Here is a 24,526-nt window from a genome sequence, read left to right as displayed (position 1 = left end):
TACAGTTTAATTTGCTAAAATACGGCGCTTTTACAGACCCGCTCTCTGCTGAGCGGGTCTGTAATATTCAGTCAGCGCATCGGGCCAGCTGTATAGTCACAGCCCGGCCCGACCGCGCCATAGCACTAAGTGCAGCTCGCTCCTGTCACAGAGAGCGGGTCTGTAAAAGCGCCGTATTTTAGCAAATTAAACTGTAAAAAAGGCTTTTATGGCTATAGCACCTAAATAATGTTATATAATTCTGCACTATGTGCAGAATTATATAACATTATTTTTAAGGTTTACTGTCCCTTTAAAGGGACAGTCTAGTCAAAATTAAACTTTCATTATTCAGATAGGACTTGTAATGTTAAAGGGACAGTATACTGTAAAATAGTTTTTCCCTTAATGTGTTTACAATTGCTTTTTTTACCAACTGCAGAGTAAAAAATACATGAAAATTAGCTTTTTAAGGCTTATTTGTGTATATTAAAGCTCTGATTTTGTGTTTTGAAGCCACAACCTAATAACAACTTACAGTTTAATTTGCTAAAATACGGCGCTTTTACAGACCCGCTCTCTGCTGAGCGGGTCTGTAATATTCAGTCAGCGCATCGGGCCAGCTGTATAGTCACAGCCCGGCCCGACCGCGCCATAGCACTAAGTGCAGCTCGCTCCTGTCACAGAGAGCGGGTCTGTAAAAGCGCCGTATTTTAGCAAATTAAACTGTAAAAAAGGCTTTTATGGCTATAGCACCTAAATAATGTTATATAATTCTGCACTATGTGCAGAATTATATAACATTATTTTTAAGGTTTACTGTCCCTTTAAAGGGACAGTCTAGTCAAAATTAAACTTTCATTATTCAGATAGGACTTGTAATGTTAAAGGGACAGTATACTGTAAAATAGTTTTTCCCTTAATGTGTTTACAATTGCTTTTTTTACCAACTGCAGAGTAAAAAATACATGAAAATTAGCTTTTTAAGGCTTATTTGTGTATATTAAAGCTCTGATTTTGTGTTTTGAAGCCACAACCTAATAAAATGGGTTGAGCTTGTAGGTATAATCTGATCTCATTACTGTACCACATTGTGCACATATACCTGCTTCTTTATCTTATATCTGTCCTTAAAACAATCACCAGTACTTTGAGAGAACAATGGAAAATCAACATTGTATTACCTTATCTCTGCTATATCGCACTGGGAGTGTAATTTCTTCTGTTGGCTGTGTTTACAAAGCTTATCTATAGCTGGTACGCGCGGCCACAAACTTTCAGAATAGGTGGGGATACCACATGCTAAATTAACAATTTCAAATGCCAATATAGGGTATAGGAGCTACTTGTAAACAATTTAATTCACTCCAGCAGGTAAAGTAGATCATTGGGAACAAATTAAAGGGGAGAAAATTTTTGAGTAAACTGTCCCTTTAATCAACTTTCCAATTTACTTTTATTATCAAATTTGCTTTGTTTTCTTGTTATTCTTAGTTGAAACTAAACCTAGGTAGGCTCATATGCTAATTTCTAAGCCCTTGAGGGCTGCCTCTTATCACAGGTTTTTTTAAATTGCTTTTCACACCAAGAGACTGTGGGCCATATAGATAACATTGTGTTCAGGCACAGGGAGTTATTTAAGATTTAGCACAACACAATGCTAAATGCAAGTCAATAGATTTTATATAGTCCCAGTCATGTGATCAGGGGGCTGTCAGAAGGTTCTTAGATATAAGGTAATCACAGAGGTAAAAAGTGTATTAATATTACTGTGTTGGTTATGCAAAACTGTGGGGTGGGTAATAAAGGGATTATCTATCTTTTAAAACAATAACAATTCTATTGTAGACTGTCCCTTTAAGTAAGATGGAGGCATTCTGTAGTGGAATAAGCACAATCTTCAGAGGTGTTGTACCGGTAAAATAAATAATGAATGCATATTTTGAGCACTGAAACGATAAGGAAACAAAGCTTTGAAAGCAAACCCAGTGCTAAATAAATAGAATATGAATATTAAAGGGATTTGTTCTTACCAGTTTTCTGTGTTCTGTATTCTCTTGGGGATAAATCACTGAGGTTAGCTTTACCCTTTTCCTTTTTGTCTCTGTTATCTCCATGAGAATTAACATCTCTTGGCCCTGCAATAAATAAACATTTGCACAGTTACTGCACAGCCCAAGTGTTTGGGCTTTTTTTTTTTTTTCTTTTCAAACTATAATACAAATAATGAGAACTTATAAGCACATTTACAGGCTTCCTGATGATACAAAAACTGTTTAGCCTAAGACTGCAGGACTGAAAAGTGCTTTGTAACAGATTTCCCATTTCCCAAACTCCGAAGTGGATCAAACGTATAGTGTGTATAGGAAATATGTATCTTGAAAAACTCACAACCGTTTAGCATTTGTGGATCTCTGGTTGATCTGGAACTTTACAGCTAAGAATAAGGGACAGTAAATACATTGTAATCATAAGACTGTCTGTTTTCTTGCTATAGAATAACATATTATCCAAGTCTCAACATCTTTAACTACACATTCACTAACTATATTTCTTTTGTATGAACTGTATAATTGCACTTTTCGTTAAGTAATTTTATAGATTATTATATAAGGTGTGTTGTAAATGATGCATTGTGCTTTGTTATTTATTTATAAAATGTGAAAGGTGCAGATTTGGAAGTAATAGATTCTTAGAGAGAGAGGCTCCAATTCATATCTCCCAAGTTTTAAACGAGAGACCAAAAGAAAGATGTCAAAGTCCCCAGGTGTATCCCGGACTTCCTCAGTAGGGGCCTGATGATAAAGAGTCTCCTGCTTGGAGAGAAATTATAGTGCAGACTTCACAGGGGCTGAACGCACTAAATACTATAAGAAAAAGGGCAGAACCTGGAAGTCCCAGAGAGATGCCGCCCATAAAGCTCTCTGCTCAGGTGAGATGATCTAAAATGATCCTCCTGCACTGCAAGACCTCTCACAAGATTCTAGACAGACACATTTTGCTCTACTGCTAATCTTCTGTATGTAAAGGAGAGACAAGCCCAGTGCAATATAGTCTCTCTTTGATCCCCGGCAGAAGAAACAGGACTAGAATGGATAGAGGGGTTTGTTCCAGGTACAGGGGGGGAGAAATATTGGCTTCTCAGCCGAGGATCAAAGAGAGATCTGCAAAAGCTAAACTTTGACTCTTTACCTTCTTTCAAGCACATATTCTATGTATAAACCTGAATTCCAAAGTCTGTGGATTTAAATGGTCTAGATACGGAGGGGAAGTTTTTTGAAGGGAAACTGGAAGTTTCTGCATTTACAAACAGTGTAACCTGAGGATATCGTGAACAATTGACAACTTGATCCATACTCTGGGAGGTGCCTAATCGATACTATATACCATCTACTTACCTCATATTGATTGAAGGTACTGAAAGTAAGTGTACATCTGATTGGGTGTGGAAGACTCTTTTCTGACGTATTTCACCTATTTGGATTGAGGACTTTGCACCTAACACAGTTTTTCTTATACACGGACTTTGATACTAATTATATTTATATGTTTATCTCCTCATGTAATTGCATGTGATTTTATGTGGTTTTACATGTGCCTGGTATATATGCTTGGTGTACATGATTTTAATTACTTGACTTTGATTACTTGTTTTTATTTTATCTTGTTTCATTTTATTGCATTTCAGTAACCCATATTGTTACTTCTAAGTAATAGTAGTATTTAGTAATAATCATTACTTACTATTATCAACTATTAAGTATTAGTTTCCTAGCGCCAAAAAATGTATTTGTTTGTAGATTATTTCGCGCCATCCTAAATATTTCTACGTTTTTATCTATTTAGATAAGTCCGAGGGATCTATCTAGTTTTCTCTTTTAGGACTGGCGGCTTTGGTTTTATGATACCTACATGATATATTACAAATATTAATATATTGTAGGAGTTGAGATTCCCCTGCTGGGAGCACTTTTGGGGCTTATCTGTGGATTCCTTGTCCCCAGATATTCTAGATAAAAAATGTGTAAATATTTAATTATATCGTTTGATGTGACAACACTGAAGAAATGACACTTTGCTACAATGTAAAGTAGAGAGTGTACAGCCTGTATAGCAGTGTAAATTTGCTGTTCCCTCAATATAACTCAACACACAGCCATTAATGTCTAAACCATTGGCAACAAAAGTGAGTACACCCCTAAGTGGAAATGTCCAAAATGGGCCCAAAATGTCAATATTTTCCAGCACTGCCTTAACCCTCTTGGGCATGGAGTTCACCAGAGCTTCACAGGTTGCCACTGGAGTCCTCTTTCCCTCCTCCATGACAACATCACGGAGCTGTTGGATGTTAGAGACCTTGCCCTCCCCCACCTTCCATTTGAGGATGCCCCACAGATGCTCAATAGGGTTTAGGTCTGGAGACATTCTTAGCCAGTCCATCACCTTTATCCTCAGCTTCTTTAGCAAGGCAGTGGTCATCTTGGAGGTGTGTTTGGGGTCATTATCATGTTAGAATACTGCCCTGCGGCCCAGTCTCCGAAGGGAGGGGATCATGCTCTGCTTCAGTATGTCACAGTACATGTTGGCATTCATGGTTCCCTCAATGAACTGTAGCTCCCCAGTGCCAGCAGCACTCATGCAGGCCCAGCCCATGACACTCCCACCACTATGCTTGACTGTAGGCAAGACACACTTGTCTTTGTACTCCTCACCTGGTTGCGGCCACACACGCTTGACACCATCTGAACCAAATAAGTTTATCTTGGTCTCATCGGACCACAGGACATGGTTCCAGTAATCCATGTCCTTCGTCTGATTGTCTTCAGCAAACTGTTTGTAGGCTTTCTTGTGCATCATCTTTAGAAGAGGCTTCCTTCTGGGACGACAGCAATGCAGACCAATTTGATGTAGTGTGCGGCGTATGGTCTGAGCACTGACAGGCTGACCCCCCACCCCTTTAACCTCTGCAGCAATGCTGGCAGCACTCATACGTCTATTTCCCAAAGACAACCTCTGGATATGAAGCTGTGCATGTGCACTCAACTTCTTTGGTCAACCATGGCGAGGCCTGTTCTTAGTGGAACCTGCCCTGTGAAACCGCTGTATGGTCTTGACCACCGTGCTGCAGCTCAGTTTCAGGGTCTTGGCAATCTTCTTATAGCCTAGGCCCTCTTTATGTAGAGCAGCATTCTTTTTTTCAGATCCTCAGAGAGTTCTTTGCCATGAGGTGCCATGTTGAACTTCCAGTGACCAGTATGAGAGAGTGTGAGAGCGATAACACCAAATTTAACTCACCTGCTCCCCATTCACACCTGAGACCTTGTAACACTAACAAGTCACATGACACCGGGGAGGGAAAATGGCTAATTGGGCCTAATTTGGACATTTCCACTTAGGGGTGTACTTTTGTTGCCAACGGTTTAGACATTAAAGGCTGTGTGTTGAGTTATTTTGAGGGGACAGCAAATTTACACTGTTATACAGGCTGTACACTCACTACTTTACATTGTAGCAAAGTGTCATTTCTAAAGTGTTGTCACATGAAAAGATTTAATAAAACAGTTACAAAAATATGAGGGGTGTACTCACTTTTGTGGGATATTGTATATACATACATAATTACGTGCTCGCAGGGGTTAAACACAGATGTCTAGTTTCCATTGCTGCTGTAAACTGGCTAAAACTGGTGATAAAAACAAGTATCTTGATTAAAGCCTATGGAGATGTTTTACTAGTTTAGAACAGCAATAGAAACTAGGCCAGAGTAAGATAGAACATGATGGTTCTTTGTTTTACTGATCCTAACAAATTAGATCACATCAATGTTTTCCATAGAATGTCCCTTTAATCTATTTCATGCAAAACAATATTTTAACATGCTCAAATAGTGCTCTTTTGTATGCAAGAAAGAACATGCTTAAAAGGTGGTTGAGCGAGGTCATGTTGGAGTAATCTCCCCTTTACCTTTGGACCTTAATAGTGGGCTTCGTATTAACTGTGGGAATTCTTCAGCATCGGCTGCAAAGAAAACACAAATCGCAATAAGACATATTGTTACAGATTTAGTGATATCACATTTACTGCAATGGTTAATCAAACAAAAATGATTAGCTTCTTAATTGCCACTAACAAAAACAAACCAGGGACAGATCCCAGGGTTGATCAATTCATATTGTATTGTAAATTAGGAGTTGTCCAGAATATGGAGACCTCACATATATATTTTTAGGAGACATGAAAAAACTTTAATTATAAAATCTATGTGCAATAATAAGAAAAGTTATGACACTAAAATAACAGTTTAGAAGCCGTAGCTCCTTCATACCCGGGATCTGACCCCTTTGCTTTCAGTAACAATTTAAAGAGATAGCAAATGTAATATTGTACTCCAATGCATCACATACATTGTTATATAAGCAGACCTATATTGCAATATAAGTTTGTTTTTTTAGCAATCCTAACTGTTTGCTTGTTTAACTCCTAAATGAAAGGTTGCACAGATGCTGTAGTGCTGCTAGGACGGCCATTCATCTGTTAGTTAACCACAAGTGCGGGAGCATGCGCTGCTTACTTTATACAGCACTGGTGGTACATGTCTGACTCTCTGTACCGCTTGTCCTCACAGAAAACAGCTTGAGGGTAGGGGAGGCCAGAAACGTGAGTAAAAAGAACCCATTGAGGTCCAAAAAACATTTTTATTGCCATTTCAAAAATCTTTTTATATATATATATATAAAATAAAAGTAAAAGTTGTAGGGAGAAAGTGTTAATTATTATAACTCCATCTATGAAGTTAGTATGCCATTTAGCAGTGAATGAGACTGCTTAAAATCGTAAAATATTAGAAAATATTTTTATTTTTTATTTTCAGATAATGCCAATCAAGCAGGGCACACATCGCTCAACCGACTCCACTGTACGTGGAGGGAGAGGAGTGAAGTGTACAGTCGCACTGCAGCGATACATGGGAACTGACAGGAAGCCAGGATATTCAAGAAAACAAGAATGGCTGGTACGAATGCCCAAAGGGCAGGATCAATTATAGGGAGAGTGTACAGTAAAGTTTTCTTATCTTTAACGTGTTCCCCATGATCAATTTTACCTGCTGGAGTGTATTCAATTGTTTTACTTTATTTTGTGATTTGAAAGGGGTGTTTTTCTTGCTGAAACCCTCATCTATAGTAAACAATTTAGTATAAGAGTACTGAAAGGTGTTTCTGAACCAACTTCAAAAACAATGGCCTCTTATCTGCTGTTTGCGGAGTACACTGTCCCTTTAAAGTAGCACCACTTAAAGGGACAGTATACTGTAAAATAGTTTTTCCCTTAATGTGTTTACAATTGCTTTTTTTACCAACTGCAGAGTAAAAAATGTATGAAAATTAGCTTTTTAAGGTTTATTTCTGTATATTAAAGCTCGGATTTTGTGTTTTGAAGCCACATCCTAATAAAATAGGTTGAGCTTGTAGGTATAATCAGATCTCATTACTGTATCACATATACCTGCTTCTTTATCTTATATCTGTCCTTAAAACAATCACCAATACTTTGAGAGAACAATGGAAAATCAACATTTTACTACCTTATCTCTGCTATATCGCACTGGGAGTGTAATTTCTTCTGCTGGCTGTGTTTACAAAGCTTATCTATAGCTGGTACGCGCGGCCACAAACTTTCAGAATAGGTGGGGATACCACATGCTAAATTAACAATTTCAAATGCCAATATAAGGGTAAAGGAGCTACTTGTAAACAATTTAATAAACTCCAGCAGGTAAAGTGGATCATTGGGAACAAATTAAAGGGGAGAACATTTTTGAGTAAACTGTCCCTTTAAAACGCACACAGCTCTGCAAGATACAGTGACACCGCAACAAAGCCATGGGGTTAATAATTTACTGGGTGTCAGCCTTCTACCATGATGACCTGGCATACAAGATGCCTTGAGCCCTGGTCTACTAGATATGTACATTTCATCAGTCACTGCTGTGCTCATGATTAAAGTAATTGTAATGTTTAATGAATAAGTGCCCAGTAACTAAAAATACTCTTAAAAACAGAGGCACTTTCATTCATTAAACTTTACAAAGATGGTTATTTTTTAAAATACTTACCTTTGCCTTATGGTAAACATAACAGCGATCCTCCGCCCGCAGCTCCGGCTTTCATTAGCAGATCGATTACAATCCGGCTTCCACCAATCGTTGTGTGCCTCACTAACTGGATGCCAAAGGGGGCACAAAACGATTGGAGGAAGCCGGATTCGTCATCGATCTGCTAATGAAAGCCGGAGCTGCGGACGGAGGATCTGTGTTATGTTAACCATAATGCAAAGGTAAGTATTTTAAAAAATAAACGTCATTGTAAAGTTTAATGAATGAAAGTGCCCCTGTTTTTTAAATTATTTTTAGTTACCCGGCACTTATTCATTAAACTTTACAATCACTTTAATACAACATTAAAATCAACAGTTCTTTTACCATCTTAAAAAGTAGCCACAAAATAATGTCCTTTACCTGCTTCTCTTATTTTTGCGGTACTCCTGGTTGCTCGAGGCACAGGCAGTGATAAATCTGCATCTTCTGTAGAAAAGGAATATTAGATTAGTAGGTGATGTGAATAGATAAGCTCAGGTATGGAAAACTAGTAAAAGATTATTAATAACACTTACATCGACCATGCACCATGTATCTCACACAAATATTAAATTATGGGTATAGGAAACTGAAAGTGAAATGCATGAAACTATAGCACATACCAAGGATGTCTTATCTTTTCATGAAAGTTCCACACTGAGGGGCCAGTGAGCATATAAACGGAATGATTTTAGACATACAGTATGCAATACCGGTAGAACAACATTAAAATCAACAGTTCTTTTAAAGGGACAGTCTAGTCAAACTTAAACTTTCATAATACAGATAGAGCATGTAATTTTAACCCTTTGAGTGCTAAGCACTTTCCCACCTGGGTGCTAAGATTTTTTTTATTTTTTGAACAATTTTTTTTTTAACTTACACTGTTGGAAAGGTTAGGCGATTACCTTTCCAATGGTGGGTCTTGGGGGTCTGTAGCTGGTTAGATGCCTGAGATACAGGCTTCTAAGCAGCATGCCCCCTGCTCCTATACTTAACGTTGTTAAGTTAAAGGACCAGTAAACACAGCAGATTTGCATAATCAACAAATGCAAGATAACAAGACAATACAATAGAATTTACTCTGATTCTTTTCTAACACATTTTAAAGTTATGTATATTTCCACTCCCCCTGTACCATGTGATAGCAATCAGCCAATCACACATATACGTATAGTCTGAGTTCTTGCACATGCTCAGTAGGAGCTGGTGACTCAAAAAAAGTGTAAATATAAAAGACTGTGCACATTTTTTTTAATGGAAGTAAATTGGAAAGTTGTTTAAAATTACATGCTCTATCTGAATCATGAACATTTAATAAAGCCTGAGTGTCCCTTTAAGTAAAAAAAAAAGTTGCGCGTGATGTCACCACGCAAAACGGCAAAGCCCCGGCGATGCTTGTCACTCTACAGGCACGATCGCCGGGGTAGGAGCGGGTAGGAGCCCCCAGATCTCCCTCAAGGTGGGGGAGTGCTAGTGACGGCTCTGAGCCGTCATTAACACCAGAATGGGAAACTCTGTGATGGCTCAAAGCCGTCATTAGCACTCAAAGGGTTAAACAACTTTCCATTTAACTTTTATCATCAAATTTGCTTTGTTCTCTTGGTATTCTTAGTTGAAAGCTAAACCTAGGTAGGCTGATATGCTAATTTCTTATCCCTTGAAGGCTACCTCTTATCTGAATGCATTTGACAGTTTTTCATCACTAGAGTGCGTTAGTTCATGTGTGTCATATAGATAACATTGTGCTCACGCCCGTGGAGTTACCTAGAAGTCAGCACTTATTGGCTAAAATACAAGTCTGTCAAAAGAAATGAAATAAGGAGTCAGTCTGCAGAGGCTGAGATACAAGGTAATTACAGAGGTAAAAAGTATATTAATATAACTGTGCTGGTTATGTAAAACTGGGGAATGGGTAATAAAGGGATTACTATCTTTTTAAACAATAACAATTCTGGTGTAGACTGTCCCTTTACATTCACTAAATAATGTCCTTTACCTGCTTCTTGTGTCTTTGCGGTTCTCCTGGTTACTCGAGACACAGGAAGTGATAGATCTGCATCTTCTGTAGAAAAGGAATATTAGATTAGTAAGTGATGTGAATAGATAAGCTCAGGTATGGAAAACTAGCAAAACAAATATTATTATTATGCTTTATTTATAAAGCGCTAACATATTCTGCAGCGCTGACGATTGGTACAATTCATTTAAATAAAAACATAATTTATGCTTACCTCATAAATGTATTTCTCTTGTGGTGTATCCAGTCCACGGATCATCCATTACTTGTGGGATATTCTCATTCCCAACAGGAAGTTGCAAGAGGATCACCCACAGCAGAGCTGTTATATAGCTCCTCCCCTAACTGCTATATCCAGTCATTCGACCGAAAACAAGCATAGAAAGGAGAAACCATAGGGTGCAGTGGTGACTGTAGTTTAAATTTAAAAATGACCTGCCTTAAAATGACAGGGCGGGCCGTGGACTGGATACACCACAAGAGAAATAAATTTATCAGGTAAGCATAAATTATGTTTTCTCTTGTAAGGTGTATCCAGTCAACGGATCATCCATTACTTGTGGAATACCAATACCAAAGCTAAAGTACACGGATGAAGGGAGGGACAAGGCAGGTACTTAACCGGAAGGTACCACTGCCTGTAAAACCTTTCTCCCAAAAATAGCCTCCGAAGAAGCAAAAGTGTCAAATTTGTAGAATTTTGAAAAGGTATGAAGCGAAGACCAAGTCGCCGCCTTGCAAATCTGTTCAACAGACGCCTCATTTTTAAAGGCCCAGGTGGAAGCCACAGCTCTAGTGGAATGAGCTGTAATCCTTTCAGGGGGCTGCTGTCCAGCAGTCTCATAGGCTAAGCGTATTATGCTTCTTAGCCAAAAAGAAAGAGAGGTTGCCGAAGCCTTTTGACCTCTCCTCTGTCCAGAGTAAACCACAAACAAAGCAGATGTTTGTCGAAAATCTTTAGTAGCTTGTAAGTAAAACTTTAAAGCACGAACCACGTCTAGATTGTGTAATAGACGTTCCTTCTTTGAAGAAGGATTAGGACACAAGGATGGAACAACAATCTCTTGATTGATATTCTTGTTAGATACCACCTTAGGTAAAAACCCAGGTTTGGTACGCAGGACAACCTTATCCGTATGGAAAATCAGATAAGGAGAATCACATTGTAAGGTAGATAACTCAGAGACTCTACGAGCCGAGGAAATGGCTACCAAAAAAAGAACTTTCCAAGATAAAAGTTTGATATCTATAGAATGGAGAGGTTCAAATGGAACTCCTTGAAGAACCTTAAGAACCAAATTTAAGCTCCATGGCGGAGCAACCGGTCTAAACACAGGCTTGATTCTAACTAAAGCCTGGCAAAATGCCTGATCGTCTGGAACATCTGCCAGACGCTTGTGCAAAAGAATAGACAGAGCAGAAATCTGTCCCTTTAAGGAACTAGCTGACAATCCTTTTTCCAAACCATCTTGGAGAAAGGATAATATCCTGGGAATCCTGACTTAACTCCATGAGTAACCCTTGGATTCACACCAGTAAAGATATTTACGCCATATTTTATGATAAATTTTCCTGGTGACAGGCTTTCGTGCCTGTATCAAGGTATCAATGACTGACTCGGAGAAACCACGCTTTGATAAAATCAGGCGTTCAATCTCCATGCAGTCAGTCTCAGAGAAATTAGATTTGGATGGTGGAAAGGACCCTGAAGTAGAAGGTCCTGTCTCAGAGGCAGAGTCCATGGTGGAAAGGATGACATGTCCACTAGATCTGCATACCAGGTCCTGCGTGGCCACGCAGGCGCTATTAAAATAACTGATGCTCTCTCCTGCTTGATCTTGGCAATAAGTCGAGGGAGCAAAGGAAACGGTGGAAACACATAAGCCAGGTTGAAAGACCAGGGCGCTGCTAGAGCATCTATCAGCGTCGCCTTGGGGTCCCTGGACCTGGATCCGTAACAAGGAAGCTTGGCATTCTGTCGAGACGCCATGAGATCCAACTCTGGTTTGCCCCAGCGATGAACCACTTGTGCAAACACCTCCGGATGGAGTTCCCACTCCCCCGGATGAAAAGTCTGTCGACATAGAAAATCCGCCTCCCAGTTCTCTACACCTGGGATATGGATAGCTGATAGGTGGCAAGAGTGAATCTCCGCCCAGCGAATTATCTTTGAGACTTCTAAAATCGCTAGGGAACTTCTTGTTCCCCCTTGATGGTTGATGTAAGCCACAGTCGTGATGTTGGCCGACTGAAATCTGATGAACCTCAGAGTTGCTAACTGAGGCCAAGCTTGAAGAGCATTGAATATTGCTCTCAATTCCAGAATATTTATTGGAAGGAGTGACTCCTCCTGAGTCCACGATCCCTGAGCCTTCAGGGAGTTCCAGACTGCACCCCAACCTAGAAGGCTGGCATCTGTCGTCACAATTGTCCAATCTGGCCTGCGAAAGGTCATACCTTTGGACAGATGGACCCGAGATAGCCACCAGAGAAGAGAATCCCTGGTCTCTTGATCCAGATTTAGTAGAGGGGACAAATCTGTGTAATCCCCGTTCCACTGACTGAGCATGCATAGTTGCAGCGGTCTGAGATGTAAGGGTGCAAATGGCACTATGTCCATTGCCGCTACCATTAAGCCGATTACTTCCATGCACTGAGCCACCGAAGGGCGCGGAATGGAATGAAGAACACGGCAGGAATTTAGAAGCTTTGATAACCTGGACTCCGTCAGGTAAATTTTAATTTCTATAGAATCTATCAGAGTCCCTAGGAAGGAAACTCTTGTGAGTGGGGATAGAGAACACTTTTCCTCGTTCACTTTCCACCCATGCGACCTCAGAAATGCCAGTACTATGTCCGTATGAGACTTGGCAATCTGGAAGTTTGACGCCTGTATCAGGATGTCGTCTAAATAAGGGGCCACCGAAATGCCCCGCGGCCTTAGAACCGCCAGAAGCGACCCTAGAACCTTCGTGAAGATTCTTGGGGCTGTAGCTAATCCAAAAGGAAGAGCTACAAACTGGTAATGCCCGTCTAGAAAGGCAAACCTGAGAAACCGATGATGATCTTTGTGTATCGGAATGTGAAGATAAGCATCCTTTAGATCCACTGTAGTCATATATTGACCCTCCTGGATCATAGGCAGGATGGTACGAATAGTTTCCATCTTGAATGATGGAACTCTGAGGAATTTGTTTAAGATCTTTAGATCCAAAATTGGTCTGAAGGTTCCCTCTTTTTTGGGAACCCCAAACAGATTTGAGTAAAAACCCTGTCCTTGTTCCTCTTTTGGAACTGGATGGATCACTCCCATAACCAGGAGGTCTCGTACACAGTGTAAGAATGCCTCTCACTTTATCTGGTTTGCAGATAATTGTGAAAGGTGAAATCTCCCTTTTGGGGGAGAAACTTTGAAGTCCAGAAGATATCCCTGAGATATAATTTCCAACGCTCAGGGATCCTGAACATCTCTTGCCCACGCCTGGGCGAAGAGTGAAAGTCTGCCCCCCACTAGATCCGTTACCGGATAGGGGGCCGTTCCTTCATGCGGTCTTAGAGGCAGCAGCAGGTTTTCTAGCCTGCTTACCTTTGTTCCAGGTCTGGTTAGGCCTCCAGACCGCCTTGGACTGAGCAACAGTTCCCTCTTGTCTTGCATTAGAGGAGGTTGATGCCGCACCTGCCTTGAAGTTTCGAAAGGCACGAAAATTAGACTGTTTGGCCCTGTCCTGAGGAAGGGCATGACCTTTTCCTCCAGTGATATCAGCAATAATCTCCTTCAAACCAGGCCCGAATAAGGTCTGCCCCTTGAAGGGAATGTTAAGCAGCTTAGATTTTGAAGTCACGTCAGCTGACCATGATTTAAGCCATAGCGCCCTGCGCGCCTGTATAGCAAAACCAGCATTCTTAGCCGTTAGTTTAGTCAAATGAACAATGGCATCAGAAACAAAAGAATTGGCTAGCTTAAGTGCCCTAAGTTTGCCAAGTATGTCATCCAATGGAGTCGCTACCTGTAAGGCCTCTTCCAGAGACTCAAACCAGAACGCCGCAGCAGCAGTGACAGGGGCAATGCATGCAAGGGGCTGTAGGATAAAACCTTGTTGACTAAATATTTTCTTAAGGTAACCTTCTAAATTTTTATCCATTGGATCTGAAAAAGCACAACTGTCCTCGACAGGGATAGTAGTACGCTTTGCTAAAGTAGAAACTGCTCCCTCCACCTTAGGGACTGTCTGCCATAAGTCCCGTGTGGTGGCGTCTATAGGAAACATTTTTCTAAAAATAGGAGGGGGAGAGAAAGGCACACCTGGTCTATCCCATTCCTTAGTAATAATTTCTGTAAACCTTTTAGGTATTGGAAAAACGTCAGTACACACCGGCACTGCATAGTATTTATCCAGTCTACACAATTTCTCTGGCACTGCAATTGTGTCACAGTCATTCAGAGCAGCTAAAACCTCCTTAAGTAACACGCGGAGGTGTTCAAGCTTAAATTTAAATGTAGAAATATCAGAATCAGGTATCCTTCCTGAATCAGAAACATCACCCACAGACTGAAGTTCTCCTTCCTCAGCTTCAGCATATTGTGAGGCAGTATCAGACATGGTTCTCAGTATGCTCTGCATTTCGTCTAACCCCAGAGCTATCTCGCTTACCTCTAAAATCAGGTAGTCAGTGTATTATCCATGACTGCCGCCATGTCTTGTAAAGTAAACGCTATGGGTGCCCTAGATGTACTTGGCGCCATTTCAGCGTGAGTCCCTTGAGCGGGAGTCAAAGGATCTGACACGTGGGGAGAGTTAGTCGGCATAACTTCCCCCTCGTTAGATTCCTCTGGTGATAAATTTTTTAAAGACAAAATATGATCTTTATTGCTTAAAGTTAATCAGTACAATTGGTACACATTCTAAGAGGGGGTTCCGCCATGGCTTTTAAACATAATGAACAAGGAGTTTCCTCTATGTCAGACATGTTTATACAGACTAGCAATGAGACTAGCAAGCTTGGAAAACACTTTAATTCAAGTTAACAAGCAATATAAAAAACGGTACTGTGCCTTTAAGAGAAACAAATTTTGTCAAAATTTGAAAAACAGTGAAAAAAGGCAGTTACACAAACGAAATTTTTACAGTGTATGTAATAGGCTAACAGAGCATTGCACCCACTTGCAAATGGATGATTAACCCCTTAGTTCAAAAAACGGATCAAAAAAACGACAGACGTTTTTTTAACAGTCACAACAAACTGCCACAGCTCTACTGTGGCTCCTACCTTCCCCAATAAACGATTTTAGACCCTTTAGAGATGTCCTGTAGCATTCAGGGGACTTCTGAGGAAAACTGGATGTCTCAGTCTGTAATTTTAACTGCGCAAAAAAAAGCTAAAATAGGCCCCTCCCACTCATATTACAACAGTGGAAAGCCTCAGGAAACTGTTTCTAGGCAAAAATAAAGCCAGCCATGTGGAAAAAATTAGGCCCCAATAAAGTTTTTATCACCAAGCATATATAAAAAACGATTAAACATGCCAGCAAACGTTTTATATAGCATATCTATAAGGGTATTACCCCTGAGAGTAAGCATGATACCAGTCGTTATTAAATTACTGTATTCAGGCTTAACTTACATTTATCAGGTATCAGCAGCATTTTCTAGCATTTCCAATCCTAGAAAAAATTATAACTGCACATACCTCATAGCAGAGTAAACTGCACGCCATTCTCCCTCTGAAGTTACCTCTCTCCTCAGACATATGTGAGAACAGCAATGGATCTTAGTTACAACCTGCTAAGATCATAGAAAACTCAGGCAGATTCTTCTTCTATCTCTGCCTGAGATAAAATAGCACTATTTAAAAATAACAAACTTTTGATTGAAGGAAATAAACTAACTATTTTTCACCACTCCTCTTACTACCTCCATGCACGTTGAGAGTTGCAAGAGAATGACTGGATATGGCAGTTAGGGGAGGAGCTATATAACAGCTCTGCTGTGGGTGATCCTCTTGCAACTTCCTGTTGGGAATGAGAATATCCCACAAGTAATGGATGATCCGTGGACTGGATACACCTTACAAGAGAAACAATGATACAAAACGTATAATAGACAAGATAAAAATTTACAAATACATCAGTAATTGAGGGCCCTATTCCTGTGGGAACTTACAATCTAAAAGATAATAATGTTTACATTGAACATACACTATGTGTTTTATGCATTGTCAAATATTAAATTATGGGTATAGGAAACAAATGCACGAAACTATAGCATGTACCAGGTATAACTAATCTTTCCATTCAAGGACCTCACTGAGGTATATACATATATATAACATTTGCAGCAGCATAAGCCTCAATAACACCTATGTCTATGTAAGTACACATAAAATGAATGTGTGGGAGTGTCGCACTGTGGCCCCTAGGCCTCAGGTTGGACAAGCTTTATAAATAGTGATGTGGGCATGCTTACACTTGCTGCTAGTCATCATTGTAACTTTTATCTACAACAGATCATTGTATAGGGCATCTGCACATCTGTCTACACAAAAAAAATTGTTTCTATTGAAACAAGGGATTCTGGGTAATTATTCACCACACTTCCCCTTTTACGCTTCATATGACCATTTTAAGTATTGCAGCAATATAAGCGCAGGGATAGGAATAGTACAGCTAGAGAAACCACATGCGACAGCTGTTTAACCCTTGCTCAAAGCATGACAGATATCTGCTTCCTGCACAGTGAGGCTGGTATACGGCATCCAAACCAATCACAAAATATATTATAGTGAGGAAAAACTCACACACATCAGATAACGGTGTAGCACAAATGCACAAAGGTACAGGAGACCCCATTTTTTTTCTTCACTATTCATACAATTTTCAATAACTTTCTAAATTACTTCTGTTATCAATTGTGCTTCCTTCTTTTGGTATCTTTTGTTGAAGAGGCTGCAATGAGCGCTATGGCAAGGGGAATATAGTGCAGCAACCAATCAGCAGCTAGCTCCCAGTAGTGCATTGCTGCTCCTGAGACTACCCAGGTATGCTTTTTAACAAAAGATACCAAGAGAACGAAACATAATAGATAATAGAAGTAAATTGGAAAGTTATTTAAAAGTGTTTAACTTCTACAAATAGGTTAAACACAGATACAGATCAGCAATGCACTCTTGGTCCATAGCTGAACACCTCCACTGAGCCAACCAGGAGTAGTTAGCAGTCAATAGCGGTGATTAGCGCAATTCTATTTATGATTCAGATAGAGCTTGCAAATAAATAAGTTTCCAATTTACTTCTAATATCAAATTTACTTTGTTCTTACTGTATTCTTCATTGAAGAGAATACCTAGGTAGCTAGGGTGCATGTGTCTGGAGAGTTATATGACAAAAGATTTGCAAGACTGCTCTTAAACATTAAATGGCAGAAGTCTATAGAACTGTTAGAAGCACTCTCTTGCAACACTGCTGCCATATACTGCTCCAAACGTGCACTTTCCTGAGCCTACCTACCTGTTTTTGAAAAATGTTTATTTGATAATGTAAGTAAATTGGAAAGTTTTTTGGGGTTTTTGGTTTTGTTTTGTTTTTTTATATTTGTACATCATGACAGAAATAATTTAGGTTTAACGGCTCGTTACCTTTAGTTTAACCACTTTGTGTGGGTTAATAAACACAGAGGTATAGGCAAGCAATAGCGCAATACTAATATGCTCTGGTGCGTTAGATCTTTTTATTATAGGATTATTTTGTGCTTTTAAAAAGGGAATTACCGGTGAACTAAAGAACCAGAATGGCACAAAGACTTCATGATTTAATACACTAATACGTCATGTAACCTAATATGGTGATTTGTAGCACTTTTCTCATAGACTGACTCAGAACAAATCATGTTCCATCTAATCGCACAGAATAGGACTTTGAAGTCTCAGTAATCCGTTTGAAAGGATGAGGATGGTCTTAAATATTTAAAAACCATAGGAAGATCAAAACTAAAACTGGCTCCTCCCTTGCACAGAGACCAATTAGCTGAGAGATAAACTCTCTTTTAACTGAAGGACTGAAACCATTAAAGGGATATGAAACCCACATTTTTTCTTTCATGTCTCAGCTTGAGCATACGATTTTAAGCAACTTTCTCATTTACTCCTATTATCAATTTTTCTTCGTTCTCATGCTATTTTTATTTGAAAAAGCAGGAATGTAAGCATCGGAGCCGGCCCATTTTTGGTTCAGCACCTGGGTAGCGCTTGCTGATTGGTGGCTACAAAAGATACCAAGAGGACAAAGCTAATTAGATAATAGATGAACATTGGAAAGTTGTTTACAATTGTATGCTCTATATGAATCATGAAAGAAAATGTTTGAGTTTCACGTCCCTTTAAGGGGAGTTCACCAATATGCTTTATGTTAAAAAAAGAGACGTGTACCTCAATAAGGGGAGGAGAGAAAGAAATTTAAATAGCTGATTTTGCCTGTGTTATTCCTACCTATACTGAAAGTTTCTGTACTTAAAAGGGACAGTGTAGTCAAAATTAAACTTGCATGATTTGGATAGGACATGCAAACTTAAACAACTTTCTAATGTACTTTTATCATCAAATTTGTTTTGTTCTCTTGGTATTCTTTGTTTAAAACTAAACCTAGGTAGGCTCATATGCTGATTTCTAAGCCCTTGAAGGCCGCCTCTTATCTCTTAGAATTTTGAGTTTCCCCCATTAGACACTGCTAGTTCATGTGTGCCACATAGACAACAAAATGCTCACTTCAGTGGAGTTACCTATGAGTCAGCACTGATGGGCTAAAATGCAAGTCAGTAAAAATAACCAAGATAAGGGGGCAGTCTGCAGGGGCTTAGATACAAGGTAATCACATAGGTAAATAGTATATTAATTTAACCTTGTTGGTTATGCAAAACTGGGAAATGGGTAATAAAGGGATTATCTATCTTTTTATCCAATATTTTGGTGTAGACTGTCCCTTTAATTATTTGCAATAGAAAAGCTTTGTAAACAGAGCCAGTAGAGGAAATTACATTCACAGTGAGGGTTAGGAGAGATAAGTAATTAATTTTCAACTGTTCTCTCTAAGTACTGGGATTTGGTTTACAGGCAGAGATCATATAAAGCAGCATGTGTGTGTACAGAAAGTGATAAAATGAGGTGGTCTGATTTCCTTGCAAGCTTAATGGGTTGTGGTTTAAAAGAGCAAAATCAGCTATGAAAAAATACATCTAGAGACACAATTTCTCATACATCTTATGCAGCCTTCTTGTCTCAAGCCTGGATCAGCTCCTCTAAATAAGGCAAATGGTGGGTGGAGCTTGCCTATTGAAAAACAAATGCAGTAAACAAGACAATTGGTTTAAAAAAACTGTTCAGACTTAGTTGATGTTGATGTTATTCTAAGACAACAGAATGTAATTAAAAGGTTTTTAAGGTCCCTTTAAAGGGACGGCCAAGTCAAAACTACACTTTCAGGATTCAGAGAGCAAGCAATTTTAAGATTTTTTTCAAATTTACTTCCATTATCAAATTTTGCAATATCTTTTTATATGCACATTTTTGAGGCACCAGCTCCTACTGAGCATGTGCACAAGTTCACAGGGTATACATATACTAGTCTGTGATTGGCTGAGGTCTGTCACATGGTACAAGGGGCTGGCAAATGGAAGGAAAAAAAATCAAATTTGCCAGAACAAACTGTACTGCTTTTGTGACATTCAGAGTAAGTGTTATAGCACTGTCTTTTTATTATGCACTCGTTAATTATGCCATTCTACTGTTAGAATCACTAGATGTGTTCATCTAGCTGTCAGTAGTGCAATGCTGTTCCTTCAGCAAAAGGATAACAAGAGAATGAAGCTAATTTGATAATAGACGTAAATTGGAAAGCTGTTTAAAATTGTATGTTCTATACAAATAATGAAACAACAGTTTTGGAGTTTCCTGTCCCTTTAAAGAATATTTATTCTAAACAGAGATATTTTTTAAATTAAAGGGACATGAAACCCAACATGTTTCTTTCATGATTCAGATAGATTATACATATTTAGACATCTTTCCAATTTACTTGTTATCAATTTTGCTTCATTCTCTTGGTATCTTTTATTGAAAAAGCAGCAATGCACTCCAGGGAGCTAGCTGAACACATTTGTAAGCCGATGAAAATGGGTATACAAGTTCAGCCACCAATTGGCAGCTAGTTCCAAGCTCCTGAGCCTTTCTAGATATGCTTTCCAACAAAGGATACCAAGAGAATGAAGCAAATTAGATAATAGAAGTAAATTGGAAAGTTGTTTAAACTTGTATGTTCTATCTGAATCATAAAATAAATATTTTGCATTTCATGTATCTTTAAATCTGTCTTTAAATTAGTTCAAATTTTGAAGCACAAAAGGCCAGAACGTAAGCGTTATATGCTTATATAATACAGTATTCCAAACGTATTTATCTGCAGGTCCCTCTGTTCTTTCACTTTCTATACAGCGCCCTGCTAATCTTACTTGTGCAGACAGCACGACGTCACCCTAACAGTAAGATAAGCCACCTGGCACTACGCTTAATTACTCCAAAAGGTTTATTGTACAACTCTTCTGCTTTATAGCACTTATATAGGCTATATGCCAGGGAGAGAGGGCAACCGGCACATATGGTCACAAGGTGGTCTTCCACAATTGTGTTGCTATAGAATAACACATCAGCCAAGTCTTAAGGTTCTAAAAAACAATTAACATCCTTTTTACTGTAATTATTTTTCAATAGCCAAACTCCACCCACATTCTGCCTTATCCGGAGGAGCCAATCTGGACTTTAGTCCACAGACAACAAGGCAAGTCACAGTCATAAAGTTAGTATAGAATGCAGTGTTTTGCAGTCTATTATCTGATAAATCCAGTTAGGTACATATATGTGGCAGGGTTAGCTTTGATAAGTCAGCCGTGTGCATTTGACGTTATGAGAATTAGAATTTGCTCATATGTCAGAGCTAAATTACATGAAAAGAGGGCCAAATTATGTTTAGGGGTTTGCTGTCCCATTAATTAAATGAATTATGGCAACTTATAGTTATTAAGAACCTCCTGGGAATAAGTACAGGAACTTTCATTCTAATATGCAGCTCACATCTAAACATAACCTCCATGCAAAACTGGTGAGAAAAAGTAGTTATCTGCCTCTGACCATAGTGCCACATAATACCCAGTAATATACACACACTTTCTGGGGAACAAGCTCCTCCTGAGCATGTGCACAGGGTATACATATACTAGTTTGTGATTGGCTGTCTGTCACATGATACAGGGGCCGGAAAATGGGGAAAAAAATTCAAAGTAGGTGTTATTGCACTGACTTTTTATTATGCACTCTTTAATCATGCAATTCCACTGCATTAAATGGTCCTTTAAAGGGACAGTCAAGTCCAAAATAAACTTTCATGATTCAGATAGAGCATGTAATTTTAAACAACTTTCCAATTTACTTTTATCACCAATTTTGCTTTGTTCTCTTGGTATTCTTAGTTGAAAGCTAAACCTAGGAGGTTCATATGCTAATTTCTTAGACCTTGAAGGCCGCCTCTGCATTTTAAAGTTTTTCACCACTAGGGCGTTAGTTCATGCGTTTCATACAGATAATATTGAGCTCATGCACGTGAAGTTACCCTGGAGTGAGCACTGATTGGCTAAAATACAAGTCTGTCAAAAGAACTGAAATAAGGGGGCAGTTTGCAGAAGCGTAGTGTATTATTATAACTGTGTTGGTTATGCAAAACTGGGGAATGGATATTAAAGGCATTATCTATCTTTTAAAACAACAAAAATTCTGGTGTTGACTGTCCCTTTAAGTTAAAAAAAATATATACTCTCTTATATCGCTGGGGGCAGAGGGGGCTACAGTGAGAGATTCTAAGTACTCTTTCTGCTAAAAAAAAAAAACTTGCAAGTTGTTTACTGAATTTTTGTTTTTTTTACATAATCACTTTCTTTGTTTTTACTAAAGAAGCACTGTTTCATCTCCCTTTAATATGGACATGGAAATGATAATTATACTATTGCTTTGGGTACAATAAAATGTTAACTGAAAGCTGGGCTGCTGCAGCAACACTTTTTTTACCATTAGGAGGTGCGGGCTGTAGAGCCAATCATAAGCAATTATCAAAGTTATTCCTACTCAGCTAACTGCACAGGGGACAATGTCACTTCCATGCAGGAACAGAGCATGACATTTTAAACAACATTCCAATTTACTTCTACAGAACCAAATCCAAACTTTTTAAAGAATATATATATATATATATATATTTTTTTTTTTTTTTTTAAATAAAATCATCAAAAGTTACTAGTTTTCCCCGTCTGTATGTCACAATCTTCTCTGCCTGTGTCTTTGGTTTGGATTTTTTGTTCTAAAATGCAAAAAATAGTCTGTATTTATTTAAAGGGACAGTCAACACCAGAATTTTTGTTGTTTAAAAAGATAATCCCTTTATTACCCATTCCCCATTTTTGCATAACCAACACAGTTATAATAATACACGTTTTACCTCTGTAATTACCTTGTATCTAAGCCTCTGCAAACTGCCCCCTTATTGCAGTTCTTTTGACAGACTTGCATTTTAGCCAATCAGTGCTGACTCCTAGATAACTTCATGTGCATGAGCATGTGCATATAGCTGTGATGTAGGAGCGGGTGGGACCGCTCTGTAGTGTAAGGAGATATCGGAGCAGGAAGTGTCAGATGGAAGGAGCGGTAACAGAAAAAGTTTAAAAGATTGCTATCTCTTGTCAATAATTTACAAGGTTTAAAAACTTAGTGACAAAGAGACTAGTTTGTCACTTTGTCTGCTTAAAGTATGCACCATGCACCAGCATTTTAAACACATTTCTTGCTCAAAGAGCCTAACTAAGGTGCTTGTACCATCTTGTAATGACAATTTGTAAATTGATAACATGATACAAGACCCACTGGTGCTCTGAGCAGCTACAGTATTTAAATTGCTGGTGCAGTGCACTGAGTGAGAATATCCAGCTATGCTTCACATGCAGAAAAAAATGTTAACACTAAAACAGTGATCGTTTTTTCTCAAAGTATTTTTACCAATACATTTATATTGCAAATATGTTTCTATACAAAAGTGTAATTCATCTTGGTGCATTTACATTTGTCCCTTTAAATGTTAACTTTTAAGTGAATGTCAAGTTACTAATAGTGCCCCACTGCATTGGACAGACTTTTAAAAATGAACAAGGGTTTAATTCATGAAATATTTTATATGTATATATTTAGCAGAATTTTTACCTATTTACCGCTGTGACGATAAGCGCATCTCTCCCGTTCGCCATTTTGTCAAATTAAATTCGTAAAAGAACCAATCCTTGTTTCCCCCCAGGCCGTGACGTTTACGCAAAGGGGCTGAACGCCCCGGGGTTGGGGGGGGGGGGGGTGAGCAAGGATTAGTTATTTTACAAATCGTCATCTGTCAATCAATTTGACAATATGGGGGCGGGAGAGCTGAGCTTATCGTCGCAACGGTAAATAGGTAAAAATTCTGCTAAATATATACATATAAAAGATTTCATGAATTAAACCCTTGTTCATTTTTAAAAGTCTATCCAATGCCGTTGGGCACTATTAGTAACCTGACATTCACTTTAACCTGTTAACTACTCTACACTTGATCAATGCAGACAACTACTCCACTAACAATGACACTCGTGTATGTCTATAAGACGTATCACTAGGGTTGTACAGCTGTGATATTTTGTCCCCACAAGCAATGAAATATGAGGCAAGTGCTCTTCTGGGAAGCTATTTTTCATGGGAACACAAGCAGGGATAACTCGCCTGACGTGCTAATTGGTTCCAATTGTGATATTTGAGGTTGTTACTTTTATGAATCTGAGGATTTCAATCTCTGTTTTATCTCCACAATAACTTAAATGAATATAGCTTTTTCAGTGGAAATAAGCTTCACTTAGCAGCAAACCAAACCTATGTTCTGTTTACAAGAGCAAACAAGCTCAAAACACCTGTCCAAAAGTGGTTTTGGTTCTTTACACATAAGAGGATTCTGACACAGGCCTAGTTTCCATTGAGGTGTTAAAGTAACATAACAATTCTCCATAGACTTTAATGAAGATAAATGTTTTTACCACCAGTTTCCAAACGTTACCCCCTCAATGGAAACTAGCCCACAGAGTGAAATCAAAAACTGTGAGATACTGTATCTCTGATTTGCATATATTACCCATAGTTCTCTGCTGCATTGGTAACAATGTATACACACCACTTCTATGGGAAAGCAAGCAAGGATACTTGCCTATATGTGCTAGTTCCCTATACCATCATTTGTGTGGTTCTTAAAGAAATACAGAAACCTATGCTGTTTCTTTCGCTTTCAGACAATT

General features: G+C 38.8%; 1 protein-coding gene across 2 annotated transcripts in view; it reads right to left on the bottom strand.

The window, feature by feature from the left end:
- LOC128641324 (torsin-1A-interacting protein 1) overlaps positions 1-24,526 on the bottom strand; it is a 65,474-nt gene that overhangs the window by 38,527 nt on the left and 2,421 nt on the right. For both annotated transcript variants that reach the window (XM_053693933.1, XM_053693934.1), the window contains exons 2-5: positions 10,113-10,178; positions 8,495-8,560; positions 5,944-5,997; positions 2,013-2,117 (exon numbers count right to left, since the gene is read on the bottom strand). In XM_053693933.1, the coding sequence (XP_053549908.1) occupies positions 2,013-2,117; positions 5,944-5,997; positions 8,495-8,560; positions 10,113-10,178 (291 nt within the window). The remainder of the gene's footprint in view (positions 1-2,012; positions 2,118-5,943; positions 5,998-8,494; positions 8,561-10,112; positions 10,179-24,526) is intronic.

This window comes from Bombina bombina, chromosome 10 (genome assembly GCF_027579735.1).
Source record: "Bombina bombina isolate aBomBom1 chromosome 10, aBomBom1.pri, whole genome shotgun sequence".
Classification (NCBI taxonomy): domain Eukaryota; kingdom Metazoa; phylum Chordata; class Amphibia; order Anura; family Bombinatoridae; genus Bombina; species Bombina bombina.
This window is presented reverse-complemented; position numbering and strand designations above follow the sequence as displayed.